The sequence below is a fragment of the Archocentrus centrarchus genome, chromosome 14, assembly GCF_007364275.1.
Source record: "Archocentrus centrarchus isolate MPI-CPG fArcCen1 chromosome 14, fArcCen1, whole genome shotgun sequence".
Taxonomy (NCBI): domain Eukaryota; kingdom Metazoa; phylum Chordata; class Actinopteri; order Cichliformes; family Cichlidae; genus Archocentrus; species Archocentrus centrarchus.
Window position 1 is genome coordinate 966,935 of NC_044359.1, and position 22,810 is coordinate 989,744.

The window sequence follows — 22,810 nt, forward strand, 5'->3', positions numbered from 1 at the left end:
TTGAGTGTTTGTGTAACGCTCTGACTCCGGGTCAGCCCGGCACTGTGAGTGTGTCCTTCAGGTCCTCACCTCTGGCAGACAGCTTCTTGGTGTTGATGATCTTGGCGGCGTACTCCTGACCGGACAGAACCTTCACACAGCGCCGCACCACTGAGAACGCTCCCCTGGAAACATGACAGGAGGAACCAATCAGCAGACTTACACAGAACAGAGATCATCTTATAACAAGGGCCTGACACCAGCCTGCAGGACTTTAAAGTAAGGAGAAACCTCCAGGACTGAAATATGAAGCCAACATCGAAACCTGCAGTTCCTCCAATGACCACAAGAGGCGGGCTCCAAGTGAATCAATCCTGATGTATAATAAGAACTGCGACATCACCATTTGGTTTTTTATTTGGCTTAAATATCTTTTTTGCTGCCATCATATCGGTCTTTTGTTTCCAGGTGTGTCCATATTTGGACAAAAGGTTGGAGCGCTACGTTATGAGCTAATGCTAGCTAGCCTAGTATCCATCCAGAGACAGGGATACGGATTCCTGCTAATCCTAAAAATGCTTCAGCGCTAGCTTTATTTTCAGCTCCGGGGTTGCTGCTTGGCCACCTTCCTTACAAAAACCAGATACCAGTGGCCAAAATCAACACTCCATATACCAATGGATTCGATTCAATTCAATTCAATTCGGTTTATTTATATAGCGCCAAATCACAACATACAGTATTCTCAATGTGCTTTATACTGTAACATAAAGACCCTACAATAATACTGAGAAAATGGATGACATCATGGTGGCTACATCCATCCTTGATATACAGTCTGTGGAGATTTGGCATCCCTTAAGAAAGACCAGGTGTATTCTGGAAAAGAATTAAGAGCCTGGGTATTTGCTGTTTTAAGTCTGCTTTTATCAAGCAATAATCAATACCTGTAATATTGATGAGCAGTTATACATGATTTTATGGCTGGAAGTGAAACTGTGGTTTCTGCAGAAAGCTTTCTGTGTTTCTTATGAAAGCTGCATTCTGCCACCCACATCACATTATGTAAGAGACCTGGCATTATGTGTGTGTGTGTGTGTGTGTGTGTGTGTGTGTGTGTGTGTGTGTGTGTGTGTGGGTGGTGAGTGGGATGGGGTCAGAAGGTGTTACACTTATCCCTCCATCCTTCTATGCATTCATCAGCCGTCCTTCCTGATCAGCGGCTGATCAGCAGCACAATCAATAATCTATAAATAATCAGATGATTAAGTCGTGCTCCTGTCGGTTGCCACGGTTTACAGTAAAACATGTACCATAATAACAGAAATAAAATACTCATGTGATATTTAAAATTCTAATGAGGGTCGTACAAAATCTGAATATATAACAAATCATAATTAATAAAATCTTTTTTACACCACCTGTATAATAATAATAATTATTATTTAAAAATGTCTTAAAATGCTTTAATTCTTAGATTAATTATTAAAAATCTAATTATTAATAATTAAAGTGAAATAAATTTCAATATTTAGCTTCAAAGTATAAACAGTGATAATATATAATAAATATTTCAATAATAAAATAGCTGATTATGAGGAAAATATAAAAAAATTGCTGAATTGAAAATAAATTAAAATAATAATTCTCATATGAAATTCTGCAGAAAATATAAACTTGATTAAAGATCAATTAGTTCAAATCAAATAGTTCAAATAAAATGTGAAAAAAATAGTTTCATGGATAAGATTAAAAAATAAACGAAAATTAAAATATCTGATTTTTATTTATGATTTATAATAATAAACAACAAGAATAAGGAAAATTATTAAAATGTTTTATAAAATCATGATTACCATGATTTTATTGATGTAGTAATAAAATAATTATGATGATGATGATGATGAAGGGACGAATGGAAACTCTGCGGTACTTTACGGTGATGAAGATGATGAGGATGACACTCACTTGCCCAGCTCTTCGTACAGCTGATACTCTTTCAGTAAAACGAGTGCAGATGACCGTTGCCATGGTGACCCTGTGGGGCGAGGGGTCAGGGAGCTCCCTGTCGTCTTCCTCTGAGGATGATGATGATGAAGGCCGAGAGTTAGACCCGTCTGTGTGTGTCGGAGGAATGAAGAAGAGGAGGCAGAAAGAGAAGAAGCAGCAGCAGAGATGGAGGCAGAGAGTTTGCTGTGGACGGAGGAAGAGGAGGAGGAGGAAGATGGAGGGATGATGGAGAGAGCAGTGAGGAAGAGCCGCGTCTCTCCGTCTCTCTGTGCCGATCTGAGGCTGCGAGAGGCTCGCCCTGCCCGCCCACTCCCCCGCCAGCCAATCAGAGGGCAGGACACACACACACCACACACACACACACCACACACACACACACACACACACCCACACACACACACACACACACACACACACACACACACAGAGTCGCTATGGTAACTGCATCCTCTGAGCTGAAAGTAAGAATCAGAGTACCAAAACTGCACATTAAACTGCAAATATTAGTGATACTATTACTGCTAATACTACTACTGCTACCAGTACTACTGTTAACACTTCACTCAGTGCTATAAATGCTGGTATGCTATTATTTTTACAGGAGTAGCAGCTGTAGGTCCTGGTGAGAGCAAACCTGCTACAATGACCTGGAGGTCCAGGGGGGGACTTTGGAGGACTGGGGGCACCAGGAGGCCCCTAAACATCTGGGAGCATGGAAAATCTGAGGTCTGGGTTACCATGGAGGTCTGAGAGCACCTGGAAGTCTTGAGATCCCTGCAGTGTTTTCCAGCTGACGGGGGCGGCAGGTTTTGTGTTTTGGGGGCTGCTGTAGACCCGAAACAGCTGATTAGTGGATCAGTTGAATGACATCATCATTATGGATCAGTTACATTGTTACAGTTACCCTGTTTATTCCTGGTGGATGTTGCTGTGAATATTCGGGTTTTAGACAGTAACATCTTGACGTGTGAGCCGGATCATTTCCTGTGTTTGCTCACAGAGGGGTGATTGATCGCTGGTCGTGTGACAGAGCTGCGATTGATCGCTGAGTATTGACAGTGATCAGGTTCGTGTTTGAGAGTGCGCGTCCAGCAGCCGGAGGAGTCGACCTCTCCTTTCTTTCCTCTATTTTAGCTCTGTTTGTCTCCGCTGGGACGAGCTTCCTTCTTTCTGCTTCTCTCTTCGTCTTTCTGTCACTCATCTTTTCTGCTTGGCTTCCTCCTTTTGAGCCTCCTCCTCCTCCTCCTCCTCTCTGGGGATGAAGAGGAGGATTGAAGCAGAGCTGATTGGTCAGCAGAGTTCAGCCTGAGCTCTGCAGCTGCTGCCACCAAACACTGAGAAACAAGCTGTGAGTGGGTGAAACACCAGACCAGCGCCTCTGAGAGCACTGGGAACACTGGGAGCACTGGGCCGGTGAGCAGATGTGATGGCATATGGTGGTTTGTGATTGGTTAGCTCCAAAGTAAACATTAACTGTAATAAGATGACAGCAGCAGCTGTTTGAGGCTGTGAAGCTGAAACTCTCTGTTCATTAATCTGAAGGTTTTCCTGAGTCAGGAGGAGGAACAGAACATCTCCAAACATCATCTCCAAACCCCGATCCTCAAACCTGGACCACAGACACACGTCTGACTACTGAACCGTCCACTGAAGGTGTGACAGTCCTCTTAAATGTCCTCAGAATGATGGATCTGAATCCACAAGTACTTCTGTCAAAACAAAATCCCTCCCTCCCTCCCCACAGACTGTGGTTTCTAAAGCATCCTTTAACCCCAAACAGCAGCTCAGATATGGAGCGTACACAGAGAGCAGAGAGGCTTCAGGGAGCTGCAGCACAAAGTGTTCTGGATCAGGAAGTGTGGGAGCTGGCAGGCCGGTTCGATGTTCCTGCGTGGCGTTCCCAGCTGTGCTGCGTGGTAAAAGTGAGACAGGTGCTTCTTCCTCTGAGCTCGGGTTTGTGAGACTCGTAGATCACAATAAAAGATCTACACATTCATGCTTCTCCAACAGGCCGTACCTGTAATCAGATTACATGATTTCCTTTGTCTAATCATGATGAGATTCTCTCTGTGGCCTCATTCACACTTTAAACAGTTACACTGTTTGTGAGATGGTTGTGTGAGGTTGGCGGTGTGCTCCAACACCACAGCTGAAGTTCAGGCTCTCAGCTTTAGTGTGAGGGATTAAATGTTTCACTGCCTGCTGAGGAACCTCTGCTGATCTGTTTTCAGGGGCTCAAACGTATTTGGACATGTGTTCATGTTCAGCTGCATGGAAATGCTTTGCAGACGGATGTGTGAATGCTGCACGCTGCGAGCACACAGTGAGTTTCCTCCTCGTGCTGGTCTGCAGCAGCGCCATGAAGCTAACTCTGCTTTCTCACCACGGTCGGCTCCTCGTGTCCATGTGAAGTGTTGCTGCACCTCCCTGTACGCTCCACCTTTCTCCTGTCACGTCATCAATAAATAACAGCGAGCATCACTCTGCCCTTTCATGGGAACATCCAGCCAGAGCTGCTCAGCCTGTAACAGCTTTTTAAAGTCTGGCTGTTCCTGCGGCTGCTCAGTGTTTGCAGCTTGTGCTGAACTCTGTGGATTTGTAGTCTTCTATTTATGCTACACCTGGATCATGTGACGTCTTCCTCCCAGAGAGTCTTCTTGGCTGGATGTTGTGATGGAAAGGATCCCGGGATCATCCCCTCACAGTTACCCTGCTGGTAATCCAGAAGGTGCCCTTCCATCTCTGTTGGACACTTCCTGTTCTCTGTCTCAGGTCCAGACCTCTGGGGTCTTTTTCCTGAAACAGTGAGGAAAGGGTTCGCTCGTGGCCGTGATGCTGATCAGTAACTGGCTTTAACTCTTAAAAGCTTCACACAATATTTAGTTAAACGCAGACATGACTTCACTTACTGTGATTCTGCAAACAGGAAAACACAGAAAGGTTTCCACACATTTATGGACCTGCAGCAGCCACTCAGATGAGTGTGGTGTTCTGCTTCCCCCTGCTGGTCTGATTTGAGTACTGCAGAAGCCTGATCTGTTAGGACCACAGCTCTGTCATGTGTTATTTATGAACATATTTATCTGGTCTCTACTGATTCTGTGAAGAAGAATATTCATTGGTTCAGCCTTTTCATGGCTGCAGCTTCAGTTTGTTTTCTGTCTGCAGGATTCTGCACGTCATTGAAGAAAGTTTGTTTGGCCTCTTTAAAAACTGCACACAAAAACCAACTCTGGCTACTTGATAAAAAATACCACTCACTGATGTAAATACTCTGAAACCATGCCTCACTGCTTTGCAGAATGAGGTCAAACAATACATTCAGACAATTAAAGACTCTGATACACAAAAGAGATAAAACTACTGAGAAATGTGCAGCGCTGAATGTATTCTTATGACCTCTGACCCCCCAGCATTCTCTTTTCTTTCCTTTACCCAATGCAGCTATTTCTTTGCACTGTATAACTGTTATATGCAGAATTATTCTACATTGACATGTGAAGATGGTATATGTTGTTTTTGTTCTGTAAACACCCACCTTGATAAATAAAGTTGGAAAAAAGATATAGAAAATATGTTCTAACTTCTCCTAAAAGGCCTGCCCTAAAACATGTCCAGCACTGCTCACCGAGGCTGACTCAGACTCACTGTCTTCAGGTCTTCTCTTATAAACAGTTAATCATCAAACCAACTATGAAGCACGTCCACAGCCAGCTTCCTCTCTGTTAGCTTTCCCTGTGTTAGCTTCCTCTCTGTTAGCTTTCCCTGTGTTAGCTTCCTCTCTGTTAGCTTTCCCTGTGTTAGCTTCCTCTCTGTTAGCTTTCCCTGTGTTAGCTCCTCTCTGTTAGCTTTCCCTGTGTTAGCTTCCTCTCTGTTAGCTTTCCCTGTGTTAGCTTCCTCTCTGTTAGCTTTCCCTGTGTTAGCTTCCTCTGTTAGCTTTCCCTGTGTTAGCTTCCTCTGTTAGCTTTCCCTGTGTTAGCTTCCTCTCTGTTAGCTTTCCCTGTGTTAGCTTCCTCTCTGTTAGCTTTCCCTGTGTTAGCTTCCTCTGTTAGCTTTCCCTGTGTTAGCTTCCTGTGTTAGCTTCCTCTGTTAGCTTTCCCTGTGTTAGCTTCCTCTGTTAGCTTTCCCTGTGTTAGCTTCCTCTCTGTTAGCTTTCCCTGTGTTAGCTTCCTCTGTTAGCTTTCCCTGTGTTAGCTTCCTCTCTGTTAGCTTTCCCTGTGTTAGCTTCCTCTGTTAGCTTTCCCTGTGTTAGCTTCCTCTCTGTTAGCTTTCCCTGTGTTAGCTTCCTCTCTGTTAGCTTTCCCTGTGTTAGCTTCCTCTGTTAGCTTTCCCTGTGTTAGCTTCCTCTGTTAGCTTTCCCTGTGTTAGCTTCCTCTGTTAGCTTTCCCTGTGTTAGCTTCCTCTCTGTTAGCTTTCCCTGTGTTAGCTTCCTCTCTGTTAGCTTTCCCTGTGTTAGCTTCCTCTCTGTTAGCTTTCCCTGTGTTAGCTTCCCCTCTGTTAGCTTCCCCCGTGTTAGCTGGCCTGACAAAACCTAAAACCAGTCAGAGACGGGTGCTTATCAACTCTGTCTGTTAGCTCAGACTTTCTGCTTCATGATCTCATGGACTAGTTCTTATATAGCGCTTTTCTACTCAGATATGAGCACTCAAAGCGCCTTTCATGTGAAAGGGTGAGTTTGACTCTTCTGTACAAAATGGATGAGCTGAGCACCGCTGACTCCAATCAGACATCATCAGAGGAGGTGGTGATACAGATCTGAGGAACACAAAAACAGCTTTGCTGCAAGAAGGATGATTGCAACGCTGCAGAAGACCATTAAACAAGCACACAAAGCAGGACAATATCAACTCAACTTTACCCTAACATGATCAGTCAGGTTAAGAGGTCACATCATGGTGTTCATCCACTCAATTAGTCAAGCCAGGATTTATTAATCTAGCTACAAGTGAGTTCACAGGAACGATGTTGGCAGCATCGACCAATCAGGAGCCAGGACAGAGTGATAATAGAAACAAATGAAGAGCTTAAACCGACTGGAGGCAGCACAGCTGCTGCAGCCTGTATCAGTACTGTGCTAACAGAGTAGCAGCTGGGTACCAGTTGATTCGTTCAACTGCAGCCCTCAGAGGAGGTACAGAGGAGGCTAATGTGATGTAAGGTCAGCAAGCTCACAGCCGAGCGGTTCCAGCTGTGAGACCGTGAACCATGGAACCGACCGCAATGGGAGCCATGTTAGCAGAAGAGAGGTAAAGGAGTCCTGCACTCAGCCTTCAACACGCGGGGGGGGGGGGCTTGTTTCCATAACCTAAAACAGAGCAACCAACCCTCGAGAATCAAAGAGGCGGAGACAGAGAAAGAGAGAAAACTGATTTATTCCCACATCAGAGACAAACACTTTCACACTCGCTCCGCACTGGAAACCAGCTCTCACTGGTTCTCACCCACTTCAAGGACCCGAGTCCAGAAACACGCCAGAGGTCAGAGCCATGGCAGCGCACCGCGGGGGGAGGTGGTGTTTCAGCGAGAGAGTCCACGGGCCAGTGCAGAGAAAGTCCAAGGTAGAGTCCACCCACAGGTAAAGCTCCCATTCCAGTCCAGGAAAGTTCAAAATCCCGAGAGTCCGAGTCCAGAGTTCCCAGCAGACCCCCTTCTGAAGTAAACAGCTGTGAGAATTATAGCAGCAATTCCTGGTTTGGATTACAGAACAAGGAGTCCAGGAAAGTTAGGACTGGGAGACGGGGTCCTGGACTGGTTCTGCCAAGTCTTCAGCAGGTTCTTCCCCCTTATGGACTAGTTCTAAAGAGTCCTGGGGTTCTCCTGGCTCTTTGACAGGTTCTGGCTCTCTCAGTTTCTGAAGTGGTTCTAGGAGTTCTGGACTCAGATTTCGGGTTTCGGCAATGAGTCGTTTGATGCCAACCATCCATTGGCTGACCTCGGTCACATGATCAACCATCAGGGCGCGATGGATCTCATCAGCCGAGTCCCAGCGGCCTGACTGTAATTCTGAGAGACAAGCAGGGGAGGGGTCAGACAGGTGTGCAGGCAGACAGGTATATAGGTGTATAATCAGATAGACAGACAGGCAGGTGTATAACCAGGCAGGTGTATAATCAGACAGGTGTGCAGTGAAACAGCTTACCCAGAGACAGGGTGTCCATGCGCCTCCTGACGGGCAGGCTCAGCCTACCTGACCTCCAGCTGTCCTCCATCAGGGGAAGCCGCTTTGCCACATCATTACACACCTGAGCCTGCAGACAGGTCAAAGGTCACTCAGAGTTAAACACATCTGTCTGTTAATGGAAGAGAAAATGACTTGTGCCCCTCCCAGTGGCCAAATCTGGTACTGCAGGTGAAAATCTGATCCCTGACCTCAGCTGATTTAAAATATTTAGTTATTTCTTTGATGAATATAAAGGTTCAGCTCAGGGTCAAAGGTTATTTCACTGTGACGTGGCAGCACCCCCTGCTGATGTAACGGATATAAGCTCACTTTAACAGAGTGTCTGCAGGCGCGGAGCGCTCCGTTCAGTACCAGCATCACACCCCCGACATCAGGCTCACTCTCTGATTGGCTAATGCCAGCCTCTCTCTGGCTCCTCATTTGTCCCAGGTGAGGAGGATGGGGTGTGGCCATGCCCCCAGGTGGAGGTCCAGCTGTGAGAAATCACATATCGATCATCTCAGCTGTCAGCTACTGATCTCTGATTAGAAACCTTCTATTCCTTACCTGGGCAGAGTGGAGGTGGAGCTACACCACAAGGAGGTGGAGCTAAAGGGTTGGAGGAGGGAGGGGCTGTAGGTGGGGGCCCTGCACCTGTAGACGGAGGTTATCATATGCATGGGGTGTAATTTTGGTGTGATTAGCAGGTGGGTCAGCTGACTGTACCTGAGGTTGCTGCTGGCCTCTTGTTGAGGAGGTTCCTCTGCGGTCCGTGGGCCTTCTGAAGGCCGTAGGAGAACTGAGGGGGGTCGTTCCAGCCTCGCTCCTGGTTACCTGAGAACAGCCAAGTTCAAGGTGGGCAGGTATAAAAACACACGTGTTTTAACCTTCCTCAGCTGCGTGGTTAGACCTGTTCAATCGCTCAGTTCATTAACAGAAATGCACATTTGATCAATAATGATCAGCCAGATCAATTATTGAATACACAGTAAACTGAACCTTTTTATCCCGGGAGGGGGGGTGTCTGACGTCATCAATAACTAATCAATAGTGAAAGTAGCTGTGGTGCATTACACTGTACTTTAAAGCAGTAACACTGACACACTTCTGTCGAACAATAGGAGGATCAATCAGGTTGTTTATCGAGCTCTAGCTCACTGATCACGTGATTTCCGGTGTTACCAGATCAGGACTTTCCGTTTGTGAAAACATCAACATAAACTTATTAACTGATTTTTGAATGAAGTTCGGTGAGACTGTCTTTGGCAGAGAGGCTTGGAGCCAGCTGAGCTCAGCACCAGCCCTCATTAACGGGCTCTCAGGTTACCGGCGCCGCGCTTTATGATCCGGAGGAAGCCCCGACACACAGAAACGGCCGTGTGAAAGGTCAAAGCTGCGTTTGTAGATCCCGGAACAGAAACATGACGTGGAGGCCGAATGAAAAACAGCAACATTAATAACCGGAAATGACGAAGATGGTGGTTATAACACGCTTATTTATGGCCTGAAGTCTCAAACTTTAAAAGGACACATTTTTGAATGAAGTCCGTGACTGTGAGAGAGAGGGCGGATCGGTACCGGGCAGGATCGGTACCGTCCACCTCGGCTACACCGATAACCTTCTGCCCGGAGCCAGCCGCTGCCGGAGGAGAAACTCACCGGGTTTGACGTACATGTCCTCCATGTTGGATCCGCAGGCTGGCTAACGGGATCCCCGCGGAGTCAAACCGTGTGAAAGCTTAGGGACAGTTCGGTCAGACTCCCGCTGCGGACCGGGACGCCGCTGGATCCGGATCAAAGTAAAAACACAGAGAATACTTTCCGGTCTGAATTTCAAAATAAAAGCTGGAGCGCGTCATACGACTAAAAGTTTTATTGATTTAACCTTTCTTTCTAACACTGGTCTGTATAAATACGGTGGCATTTATTTGATAAGTATGTGTATAACAAATAAAAGCTATTCTGATATAATTCTATAGACCAGTGGTAGAAAAAAGATAGAATAAAGTTAATTTGAAACAGTTAAACAGGACCTTTTTTGGTTTAGACAGACTGTTATTGTCTGACATTTAGCTGTTACTGGCTCAGCCCTGCTGTCAGGTTATATGATTAAAAATTAAGAAATTAAATATAACTTAAGATTTAAAACTTTTCGTGTTTACATCCAGCAACCATAACAAACAAGGAGCATTTATGTTCAGATTTCACAAATGTTATTAAAAGTACAGAAATACAAGAGATCAAAATTAATGAGTGTAATTTTCAGCTTAATTTATTTCGTTTTGAGGCTTTTACTTTGGAAGGAAATGGTTTTGTATTTTGAAACATCCTGGAGCGTCACGAACGCCCCGCGATAGAAGCATTTCCCGGACACGTGGCCACTGTGTCATAGATACTGTGACGTAGTGAGAAAGTAACAGAGAAATAAAAAAACAAACAAACAAACAAACAAACAAAGCTTTCTGCAGTCGCTGGTTGAACTCTGAAATCTTTTCAAACTCAAACTGCAGCAGCAGTGGAGTCGCCACCTTTCACAAATGAAAATAAGGGACCTCCACCACAGCTTCTCAGGACCAGGACCAACATGGCCCGAGTCACCTGACTCACATTTTATGTTGTCTTTTTTTGTAAAGGGGTGATCAAGAAAGCAATTAGTCATACATAAAATTAAATACTTTTTTTTTTATTGTGAAAGATTGCTGCCTATAAAGTGCTGTTAAATAAGGCTGCATTACATGCAAATATATAACAAAGTGCAATGAAACACAACTTGCACACAAGTTATTGCCCAATTAACCTAGTAAATGATATTCTGTATGATCTAGCACATGACAGCAGCACCTAATGTGATGTGTTTGTGTAGAGTGTGCACTAATGAACTAAATAAAATGAGAACTTATTGTAACTCTCAAAGCTGCAGTATGTAACTTTTATAAAAATGTGTTTGTTTTCTATGTATTTGTTAAAATTGTCACCATGTGGTGCCCCGACAGCAGCAGCTTTAAAGAGCAGACCTGTTCCTGCTGCAGGGACTCTCTGTGAACCCTGAAGAGGAAAAACCCTCAGGAATATAACTAATCATGGAGTTTCCTGATTTTATTGCTTTTTTATAAAAATCTGTTCACAAAAACTTGGTACAAACTTTAAGTGACCACAAATTTATAGTAAATGTTGCTAAAACCTTCAAGTTTTTAGTTTGATTTTGACTTCATTTCATTTTCTTCATTTTTCTCTTTCACCTTTCTGAGATATTTCATATTTTAAAAAGATTTTAAACAGGTTTTCATCAAATCAAAATTATAGACTCGCCTGCATATCATAAAATCATATAAATCAGTAAATAAAAATCATAATATTTGTGCCAAAATCTCTCAGAGATTAACCCCAGTTATGTTTTATTAATTTTTACATTTAGTGTGCAAATGGAATTTGCACTTTTTTGGTGGGACATGATTTTGCCAAAGTCTCAAGAATCAGAGGTTTACTGTTCTTTCAATGGCCATATATATATATATGTATACTAATACTACGGTATATTCAATTAATGATCATTCAGACTCAACTAAACAATCAATCAACCACAACAGTCTGCTAAAGCACAACAAACTGAATCAATAATAACATAATACTCTGTACCAAATCAGTGTGCGGAGATGACTGTGGTATGAAGCACTGCAACACTGATGCCTGGCTTTTCTGACCTCTGACCTCTCTGCAGTGTTGCTCTCCTGATCCATGCTGCCTGATATCAGACAGCCCGCTGTGCGCACACAACAAACTCACCAACAACTGTTCCACTCTGCCTTAAACTCATCCCCACTGACGCTGTTCAGCCGTGGATGTGCGGGTGTGTGACGTCTGTCACTAGGAAACGGTGACAGCAGCGCCAGCAGGCAACACCGGTCCGTGGCAGGCCGGGGGTGGGGGGGTCATAAGAGGATCCACAACAATTCAGCTGGCCTTAGTACTTCCTGTATTTTATTCTGTGCTTAATTGTTACATTTAGTGTTGATGTGTGTGTGACAGCAATGAGGATTGGACATTTTAGAAAATACCGAACCAATGGCGTCCCAATACGGACGCAACATTTAACTGCCAAATAAAGGACGATTCTGTATTTTACGGGACGGGTGATAACCCTAAGCAGCAGTCCTGAGCAGCTCCTCTCTCTGAGACTGAAGTCCAGCTCCGTTTTCCCAGCATGCTTTGTTTTCCTCTTCCTGTGTGATGGGGGAAACAATCCCAGACCTTCTCAGAAAGGTGAGAACCATCATCATCAGAGATGTGGAACCCTGAGACAGCAGAAGGTCAACTTCAGGGGGAAAAAGTTTTATGAGGCAGGATTTTGGGCCAAAGCTTGTTTGTCAGGTGTGATTCTGTACACGCAGTTTTTAGATGATCATTAAAGCTGAACTGAACGCTGCTGCTGTTTGACAGGAGAGAGCAGCAGCGTGCAGAGATTTGCTGTGAGTGACCCCACAGAGCCAAAAGCTGCAGTTCCTCTGGTGTCCAGCAGAGGCAGCAGTGAGTCAGTCCCCATAGACTGCCATGTTAAATGTTTACAGCCTGAGACACAAGAGGCTGCTTTGGTCTCTGTGGATTATCTCCTCCTTCATAACTGCTGTATTTCTTCTTCCAGCTGCTCCCTTTAGGAGTCACCACAGTGGATCATCAGCCTCCACCTCCCTCTGTCCCAGCATCCTCCTCTGTCTCACCGGCCCTCTGCATGTCCTTCTTCACTACATCCACGAACCTCCTCTGAGGTCTTCCTCTTCTCCTCCTACCTGCAGCTCCATCTTCAGTATCTCCACCCTCCCTCCTCTGCACATGTCCAAACCTTCTCAGTCTCTCTGACTCTCAGCTGTCCTTCTGATGGACTCATTTCTAGTCCTGTCCATCCTGCTCACTCCCAGTGAACATCTGAGCATCTTCAGCTCGGCCTCCTGTCTCTGTGTCAGAGTCTCCGTCTCCAAACCATCACAGCAGGTCTCACTGTGATCATGGAAACCTTCCCTTTCAGTCTGGCTGCTCTCCTTCTGCCACAGATCACCCCGACACTCGTTTCCACCTGCTCCACCCTGCTTACACTCTCTTCTTCTCCTGTCTTTGGATGGTTGACCTCAGGTATTTAAACTAATCCATCTTCACTCCCTCTGCTCCTTGCAGCTTCACCTTTCCGCCTGCCTCCCTCTCATTCACACATGCTTCTAACTTTCATTCCTCTTCTCTCCAGAGCATACCTCCACCTCTCCAGACTCTCCTCCACCTCTGCAGGTTCTCTCTACAGATCACAGTGTCATCTACAAACATCTTCATCCACAAGAGGGCAGCCACCAACTGGACTGAGTGCAGCTGAACCAGTTCGGCCATTCGCTGCTGGTGTCTCTGGTCTGGGTTTGATCAGATTCACACCCCTGCGTGTGCGTGTGTGTGTGTGTGTGTGTGTGTGTGTGTGTGTGTGTGTGTGTGTGTGTCCAGATAAATGTTAGTTACAGTATTTATCACTGCTGATCTGAGGTAAAGATTATGGAGATATCCTCAGGTTGAAGTGGACACTGGGTTTACCTGTGCTAACAGCATTAATGACTGCCTTGAGGCATGCAGTTGTGAGTGTGTTCTTCAGTTTCTGGTGAACTTTACGGTGCCTTACTCTGTTGTATGGACATTGTGTCTTGCTGGGGCCTCCTCCCAGTAGGACACACCCAGAACACCTCATCCAAGAGGCCCCCGGGAGGCATCCCAGTCAGAAGCCCGAACCACCTTAACTGGCTCCTCTCGATGTGGAGGAGCAGCGGCTCTACTCCGAGCCCCTCCTGAATGGCTGCATTCCTCACCGGCTCTACGGGAGAGTTCAGCCTCTGGAGGAAGCTCATTTCTGCCGCTTGTATCTGTGATTATCAGTCCTGTCATCACAGCACTCAGAGAGACTCTGAGCTGATTTTTACTTTCACATTTTACCATAAATGTTTAGATACGAATAAAATCCTTGAGGTGTTTCAGTCTGGTTTTAAGGCATTTCACAGCACAGAATCAGCTCTTTTAAGAGTTTTTAACGATATTTTATTGGCTACAGACTCTGGGGATTCTGTTATTTTAATGCTTTTAGATCTCACAGCTGCCTTTGACACTGTTGACCACAGTATTCTCATTTCTCACCTTGAGCACTGTGTGGGGGTAAAAGGCATATCTTTGAAGTGGTTTAAGTCATACCTGTCTGAGAGAAGTTTTAGAGTCAGTTTTGGAGGCTCAACTTCTTCATCTGTCCTGCTTTTATGTGGAGTCCCACAGGGTTCTGTTTTGGGGCCGATCCTTTTTTCTTTATATCTACTTCCCCTAGGATTGATTTTGAAAAAATATGGTATCTCCTTCCACTTCTACGCTGACGATTCCCAAATTTATCTGCCCCTGAGAGGAAATGATGGCAGCTCTCTGAAAATATTAACTGAATGTCTGAATGACATTAAAGCCTGGATGGTTTAAATTTTTTACATTTTAATGAAAGTAAGACTGAGGTCATGATCCTTAGACCCAGTAGTTCGAGTGGTACTGCTAAATTGGACCTGGGACCACTTGATCTTTATGTAAGGCCCGTAGTAAATAACCTTGGTGTGAAAACAGACTGTGAGCTAAAGCTGGAGAAACAGATAAACTCTGTGGTGAGATCAGGCTTTTACCATCTCAGGCTCCTTTCTAAGGTCAAGCCCTTCTTATCTTTTAGTAACTTTGAAAGAGTTATACACGCTTGTATTTCCACTCGGCTTGACTTCTGTAACGCCCTGTATGTTGGTATAAACCAGTCCTCTCTTTCACGCCTTCAGTTGGTCCAGAATGCAGCCGCTCGCCTTCTTACTAGAACTCCTAAAACTGAGCACATCTCCCCTGTGCTGGCCTCCCTTCACTGGCTTCCGGTACGTTTTAGGATTGATTTTAAGATTTTATTGTTTGTTTTTAAATCTCTAAATGGGCTGGCCCCATCATATCTCACCGAACTCCTAACCCCTTATGTTCCCTCTAGGTCACTGAGATCTGCAGACCAGCTACTTCTCAGTGTTCCTAAAACTAGGCTTAAGAAGGGGGGGACCAAGCTTTCTCAGCCCCTAAACTATGGAACGAGTTGCCCCTTTATGTCAGGCCAGCTTTGACTCTGCATGCTTTTAAAGTGTGTCTTAAAACTTATTTTTACAGACACCCAGATTCACCCTATCATGATCAGTGATCATGCACTGGTGTCTATGTCTCTGACACAGAAGAGAGTCACACCACCAATCAGGAACTGGAGATTTAATACATCATTACTTAAAGAACAAGACTTCATTAACTATTTCAAAAAACAGTGGGCAACATATTTAGAACATAATGATCTGCCAGGAATACCAACATGTGTTCTTTGGGAAGCAGGAAAGGCAGTAATGCGGGGCAAAATAATATCTTACTGCTCGCATAGGAAAAATAAAGAAAACATACTTGTGTTAGAATTAGAACAGAAAATTAAATCTTTAGAAACAGCCTGTGCTACTTCACCACAAGAACATATAATTAAAAACCTGAGGAAACTGAAACTGGAGTTAAATGAAATAATTGATAAAAGGACACAATTTTTGTTGCAGAGACTGCATTTGGAAAACTTTGAACATGGAAATAAATCTGGAAAATTTCTGGCCAACCAGTTAAAACTAAACAAAGAAAAAACAGCTATTTATTCCATTAAAGATTCAACTGGTAACATTACTCATGACCCACAACAAATAAATAACTCTTTTAAAGATTTTTATGAAGCCTTATACTCATCACAGGTTAATCCATCTGATGCTACCATTGAAGAATTTCTTAACAATATAAATCTACCTAAACTAAATGAGGAACAGGTTGCAGCTCTGGATTTACCACTTTCAATGTCTGAATTCCAGGAAGCCTTAAAGCATCTCCCAAATAATAAAGCCCCAGGCCCAGATGGTTTTCCAGCCGAGTTTTATAAAGAATTTTGGTCTGAGCTAGCTCCCATTTTTTTCAGAATGGTGACTCAGATTCAGAATGATCACATCTTATCTCCAACCTTAAACTCTGCTAACATTAGCCTGCTTCTTAAACCAGGCAAAGACCCCACACTCCCATCTAGTTACCGCCCAATCTCTCTTATTAATCTAGATCTTAAATTAATTTGCAAGGTCCTGGCCAGAAGATTAGAAAATATTACTCCACTTATTATACATCCAGACCAAACAGGCTTTATCAAGGGTCGACATTCAGCCAATAATACACGCAGACTAATAAACGTAATAGACTATTGTTCTATTAACAAATTAGAAACCACAATTATATCTTTAGATGCAGAGAAAGCATTTGATAGGGTAAACTGGAAATTTTTATTAGCGGTCCTACACAAATTTGGATTTGGTTCATCCTTTATAAACTGGATCAGAACACTATACAGCTCTCCAAATGCACGTGTTAGGACAAATGATATTATTTCCCAAAGCTTTAATCTGCAGAGGGGCACCAGGCAGGGCTGCCCACTCTCTCCCTCACTTTTTATCATTTTTATTGAGCCGCTTGCAGCAGCAATACGTCAACATGCAAATATTAAAGGGATTCAAACTGAAAATACAGATCATAAAATATGCCTTTATGCTGATGATGTATTACTTTTCCTTGGGAGTTCACAATCCTCTCTTCTGAAGACAATCTCACTAATAGATAAGTTTTCATCTATATCAGATTACTCTATCAATTGGGCTAAATCAACAGTTTCGCCTTTGAATTGTAACTTTCAGAATACCTCCAGGACTCCACTAAAATCAGGTAATATTAGATATTTAGGCATCAATTTTTCCGCCAGGCTCTCAGACTTGGTACGATTAAATCATATCCCCCTGTTAGAAACAATAGAGGATGACTTATCACGTTGGAATAGTTTACCTATATCACTTATGGGGAGAGTTGCCACCATTAAAATGATGGTTTTACCAAAAATTAATTATCTATTCTCACTGATCCCTAATAAACCTTCTGTTGCTTGGTTTAAGTCACTAGACTCAAACATCTCAAAATTCCTATGGAAAAACAAACCATCGCGAATTAGTTTGAAAACTTTACAAAAGCCAAAACACTATGGCGGTCTAGAACTACCAAAGTTTTATTTCTATTTCTTAGGCAGTAGATTGCAGTACATTTCAAAGTGGATCAAATCAAATTCATTAGACAACCCATGGTTGGATTTAGAGCAGGCACTTTGCGGAAAAGTAAAAATCTCAGATCTACCTTTCATTAGCCCCAGTATTAAGCATCATAACTGCTTTAAAAGTCTTAGTATTAACACCTCTCTGTCAGCCTGGTGGGAATTTTTAAAAATAACTAAGTCTTCACTTATCCCCTGTAAATTAACGCCCATTTGGAACAACCCAGATATTTGTCAGAAAAAGAAAATGCTGAATTTTCCGTTATGGCGTGATAAAGGGATAAATAAGTTAGAACATATTATCCAAGATGGAAACCTTATGACATTCCATGAACTTATATTAAAATATGGAATGGGCAACAGTAGATTTCTCGAATATCAACAACTGAAATCTATCCTGCAGGGAAAATTTAATCTCAATCAACTGAATTTAGAAATACCTACATGGGTATCTGAACTTCTAAACCTCTGTACCCCCAAATTGTTATCAAAATTATATAAATTATTATTAAAAACTGATGATTCAGTCTCCCTCCTGATTACAAAATGGGAAGGTGATCTTTCTATCAGCCCGGACCAAAACTTCTGGACAGAAATATGCTCAAATATCTTCAAAATGACTAAAAATTCCCAATTACAACTTATACAATATAAAATTCTCCATAGAATGCACTATTCTGGACAAAGGATGTTCCAAATGGGCCTTACACACTCAAACATATGCACCCACTGCACAAGCAATTCAGAGGAGAACTATATGCATGCTCTGTGGTCTTGTATTCCTGTTCAGAAGTTCTGGCAGAGGATATGCGAAGACTTATCTACATGGTTTAGCCGTCGTGTTCCAACTTCCCCCAGACTGTGTATTTTAGGTGACGTTAATGAATTATCGATGGAGTCATATATATCACACATAGTTCTTACTGCCTTGTGCATTGCTAAGAAAACTATCCTCATGAACTGGAAATCAAAAAATAAACTGTGTATTACTCAATACAGAAATCTACTATTAGATCATGTTAGCTTAGAGAGAATGTCTGCTTCTGCTAAAAACCAATTGGATGAATTTGAATCTTTCTGGTTCCCACTGATTCAATTTTCAATTCAATTCAATTTTATTTATATAGCGCCAAATCACAACAAACTGTCGCCTCAAGGCGCTTTGTATTGTGGGTAAAGACCCTACAATAATACAGAGAAAACCCAACAGTCAAAACGACCCCCTATGAGCAAGCACTTGGCGACAGTGGAAAGGAAAAACTCCCTTTTAACAGGAAGAAACCTCCAGCAGAACCAGGCTCAGGGAGGGGGGGTCATCTGCCGTGACCGGTTGGGCTGAGGGGAGAGAAAGACATGCTGTGGAAGAGAGCCAGAGATTAATATCAATTAATGATTAAATGCAGAGTGGAGTATAAACAAAGTAAATAAGGTGAATGAGAAACAGTGCATTATGTGAACCCCCCAGCAGACTAGGCCTATAGCAGCATAACTAAGGGATGGTTCAGGGTCACCTGATCCAGCCCTAACTATAAGCTTGATCATAAAGGAAAGTTTTAAGCCTAATCTTAAAAATAGAGAGGGTGTCTGTCTCCCGAATCCAAGCTGGAAGCTGGTTCCACAGAAGAGGCGCCTGAAAGCTGAAGGCTCTGCCTCCCATTCTACCCTTAAGTATCCGAGGAACCACAAGTAAGCCAGCAGTCTGAGAGCGAAGTGCTCTGTTGGGGTGATATGGTACTATGAGGTCTTTGAGATAAGATGGTGCCTGATTATTCAAGACCTTGTATGTGAGGAGAAGAATTTTAAATTCTATTGTAGATTTAACAGGGAGCCAATGAAGAGAAGCCAATATGGGAGAAATCTGCTCTCTCTTTCTAGTCCCTGTCAGTACTCTAGCTGCAGCATTTTGGATCAGCTGAAGGCTTTTCAGGGAGCTTTTAGGACAGCCTGATAATAATGAATTACAATAATCCAGCCTAGAAGTAATAAATGCATGAATGAGCTTTTCAGCATCACTCTGAGAAAGGATGTTTCTAATTTTAGAAATATTGCGCAAATGCAAAAAAGCGGTCCTACATATTTGTTTAATATGTGCATTGAAGGACATATCCTGGTCAAAAATGACTCCAAGATTTCTCACAGTGTTACTGGAGGCCAAAGTAATGCCATCCAGAGTAAGTATCTGGTTAGACACCATGTTTCTAAGATTTGTGGGGCCGAGTACAAGAACTTCAGTTTGATCTGAATTTAGAAGCAGGAAATTAGAGGTCATCCAGGCCTTAATGTCTTTAAGACATTCCTGCAGTTTAATTAATTGATGTGTGTCATCTGGCTTCATTGATAGGTAAAGCTGAGTATCATCTGCATAACAATGAAAATTGATGCAGTGCTTTCTAATAATACTGCCTAAGGGAAGCATGTATAATGTAAATAAAATTGGTCCTAGCACAGAACCCTGTGGAACTCCATAATTAACCTTAGTGTGTGAAGAAGACTCCCCATTTACATGAACAAATTGGAGTCTATGAGATAAATATGATTCAAACCACTGCAGTGCAGTACCTTTAATACCTATAGCAAGCTCTAATCTCTGTAATAAAATGTTATGATCAACAGTATCAAAGCTGCACTGAGGTCCAACAGGACAAGAACAGAGATGAGTCCACTGTCAGAGGCTCTAAGAAGATCATTTGTAACCTTCACTAATGCTGTTTCTGTACTGTGATGAATTCTGAAACCCGACTGAAACTCTTCAAATAAACCGTTCCTCTGCAGATGATCAGTTAGCTGTTTTACAACTACTCTTTCAAGAATCTTTGAGAGAAAAGGAAGGTTGGAGATTGGCCTATAATTAGGTAAGACAGCTGGGTCAAGTGATGGCTTTTTAAGTAGAGGTTTAATTACAGCCACCTTGAAGGTCTGTGGTACATAGCCAACTAATAAAGACTGATTGATCATTTTTAAGATTGAAGCATCAATAATTGGAAAGACTTCTTTGAACAGTCTAGTAGGAATGGGATCTAACAAACATGTTGCTGGTTTGGAGGAAGTAACTATTGAAGTTAACTCTGAAAGATCAACTGGAGCAAAAGAGTCTAAACAAATACCAGCAGTGCTGAAAGCAGCCGAACATGAAGAATAATCTTTGAGATGGTTATGAATAATTTTTTCTCGAATGTCTAAAATTTTATTTGCAGTGTTGAGGCTGTCATTCTCAGCATCTACATGGATGTTAAAATCACCCACTATAATTATTTTATCTGAACTGAGCACTAAATCAGATAAAAAGTCTGAGAAATCAGACAGAAACTCTGAGTAAGGACCAGGTGGACGATAGATAATAACAAATAAAACAGGTTTTTGATTTTCCCAATTAGGATGGACAAGACTAAGAGTCAGGCTTTCAAAAGAATGAAAACTTTGTCTGGGTTTTTGATTAATTAATAAGCTGGAATTGAAGATTGCAGCTAATCCTCCTCCTCGACCTGTGCTTCGAGCATTCTGACAGTTACTGTGACTCGGGGGTGTTGATTCATTTAAACTAACATATTCATCCTGCTGTAACCAGGTTTCTGTAAGGCAGAATAAATCAATACGTTGATCAATTATTAAATCATTTACTAATAGGGACTTGGAAGAGAGAGACCTAATGTTTAACAATCCACATTTAATTGTTTTATTCTTTGGTGCAGTTGATGAAGCTGTATTATTTATTGTTTTTGAATTTTTATGCTTAAATAGCTTTTTGCTGATTTTAGCTTTGGTGTTTGGTGGTCTGGGAGCAGGCACCGACTCTATGGGGATGGGGTTTTGGGGGGATGGCAGGAGGAGAGAAGCTGCAGAGAGGCGTGTAAGACTGCAACTCTGCTTCCTGGTCTCAACCCTGGGTAGTCAGTTTTTATCAACTCCATTACTTAGCGGGGGTGGTTGGCTGAGGGCTCTGCTCCTGGTGTGCTTTGCGGGCGGTCTGGGGTGGACTCCCGGGGCCCGTGTGTGTCCGATAGCCCCTGGGACTGGAATCTTGCGGCTGCCTTCTTGTGGCGTCCGTGTGCTTGTCCTGGTTGGTGGTGGTGGGGGGCTTGGGTGGGTGCTGCCTTACGGTCTTGGGGTGTGGCCGGGGTGCTTGGGGTGATGGCTGCTGGCCTTGGCCGGATTGGCCGGTCTTCTCTGTGGGCTCGGGGCGTGGGGTCTGGGGCCTGGGGCTCTGGGAGCACGCCGGCTGCCGGTGGGTCCCCCCTGGTGCTGGGGGGGTCTCTGCTGTCCCGGCGCGCCACTGGGTGGGGCGGGTTGGCCCGGCCTGCGTCGGGATGTTCGGTCCGCGCTTCTGGGGCTCTGGGGTGCCTGCATCGTGGGGTGGTGGTGGTGGCCGTCGTGGAGTGGCTGTGGTGTACGGGGCACCGTTTTCCCAATTCAGGCCAGTTTGTCTTGTCTCTTGTTTGTGTCCCTCGTTGACTGAATGAGTATCTGGAGTGGAGCATGCTGCCCTCTGTGGCGGGGGCTGTGGTGCCGATCTCGGGCACTGCGGTGCTCCATGGTGCTGTCACCGGGGCCCCAGGTCCACCTGCGCCTGCCCTGTGCTGGGGTGTGGGGAATCGGGGTGCCTATTGAGCGCTCTCTTACTCCAGGTTTCCTGGTCATTTCCTGCACCTCGCCCGGGGTGGGAGTTGGGTGGTGCTCCGGGTGCCGGGCTGGCAGCATCGTGGGGTCGCTGTTGGCCCGGGTGGGGTGTCTACTTGCCCTGGCCTCAGAGGGTGGATAGATGTGGATGAATGTGCATTTGTCACAGTCCTCGTGGGTGTATTTGGGTGGGTAAATGCGTGTGGGTAGGGTTGTGTGTGGTGTGTGTGCGTGTGTGGGTGTGTGTGTGTGCGCATGAGCATGTGTGGGTGAGTGTGTGTGCGCATAAGCATATATGGGTGAGTGTGTGTGCGCATGAGCATATGTGGGTGAGTGTGTGTGCATACGTGTGTGAATGGCTGGACCTGAATCTGGGCCTTCTTGTGCCTTGCCTCCCGGCTGCTTCTCGGTGGTTGCTCCTGCATCCCCCGCTTCCCCGGGGTGTGGGTGCCTTGGGGTTCCTGGGCTGGGCTGGATGTTCTGGCGTGGGTGTCGACCTGCTCTCCTGGGGGCTGTGGGCCGGGGCGGCTTGGGCTTCTCCGGTGTCAGGGGGGGGGCTCTGCGGTATGTCGGGCGGTTCTTGGGCACCTGGGCCCTGGGGCCCTGCCGCCGGCCTGCACGGGGGGCTGACCTCTGGGGGGGCCAGTTTCCTGATGCCTCGAATTCCCTGGGGCCCTTGCCCCTCGACTGGGGGGGCTCCATCTGGGACCTCCCTCTCCCCTCTGCTGGGGTGGGTATGCGGTTGTCGCTGGAATGTGCGGCCGCGGGTTTTCATGGCTCTCGATGGGCTGCGGATGGCTCGGATTTCCTGGGTCCTTCTCTGCCTGCCTCTGGCTCCTTGTGGGCGGAGCGGCGGCTTTCTGCCCTCGTTG

At 44.5% G+C, this 22,810-nt stretch overlaps 1 protein-coding gene and 2 pseudogenes across 3 annotated transcripts; all 3 read right to left on the reverse strand.

Moving 5' to 3' along the window:
• Positions 1-22,810, reverse strand: part of LOC115791921 (GTPase IMAP family member 8-like) — a 263,474-nt pseudogene that overhangs the window by 186,307 nt on the left and 54,357 nt on the right.
• On the reverse strand, positions 32-2,123 carry LOC115791620 (calcium/calmodulin-dependent protein kinase type II subunit alpha-like; annotated as a pseudogene).
• LOC115791936 (steroid receptor RNA activator 1-like) lies at positions 7,344-9,968 on the reverse strand. 3 transcript variants are annotated; one of them, XM_030746242.1, is made up of 7 exons: positions 9,809-9,968; positions 8,876-8,983; positions 8,717-8,803; positions 8,480-8,643; positions 8,129-8,237; positions 7,864-7,992; positions 7,344-7,746 (listed from the first exon to the last, which is right to left on the reverse strand). In XM_030746242.1, exons 1-7 carry the CDS (start codon positions 9,831-9,833, stop codon positions 7,712-7,714), a joined length of 657 nt encoding a protein of 218 aa, XP_030602102.1. In that variant the 5' UTR covers positions 9,834-9,968; the 3' UTR covers positions 7,344-7,711. The 3 variants fall into 3 exon arrangements, with proteins under 3 accessions (XP_030602102.1, XP_030602100.1, XP_030602101.1); XM_030746240.1 differs by having other exon boundaries at positions 7,344-7,992; XM_030746241.1 differs by lacking the exon at positions 8,717-8,803 and having other exon boundaries at positions 7,344-7,992.

Excerpts from the sequence above, each read along its gene's own strand:
- LOC115791936 (XM_030746240.1), bottom strand. The coding sequence starts at position 9,833 with ATGGAGGACATGTACGTCAAACCCG. Across the intron at positions 8,804-8,875 it reads GAGGCCAGCAGCAACCTCAG|GTGCAGGGCCCCCACCTACA; the intron begins GTACAGTCAGCT and ends CTCCGTCTACAG. Across the intron at positions 8,644-8,716 it reads TCCACCTCCACTCTGCCCAG|CTGGACCTCCACCTGGGGGC; the intron begins GTAAGGAATAGA and ends GATTTCTCACAG.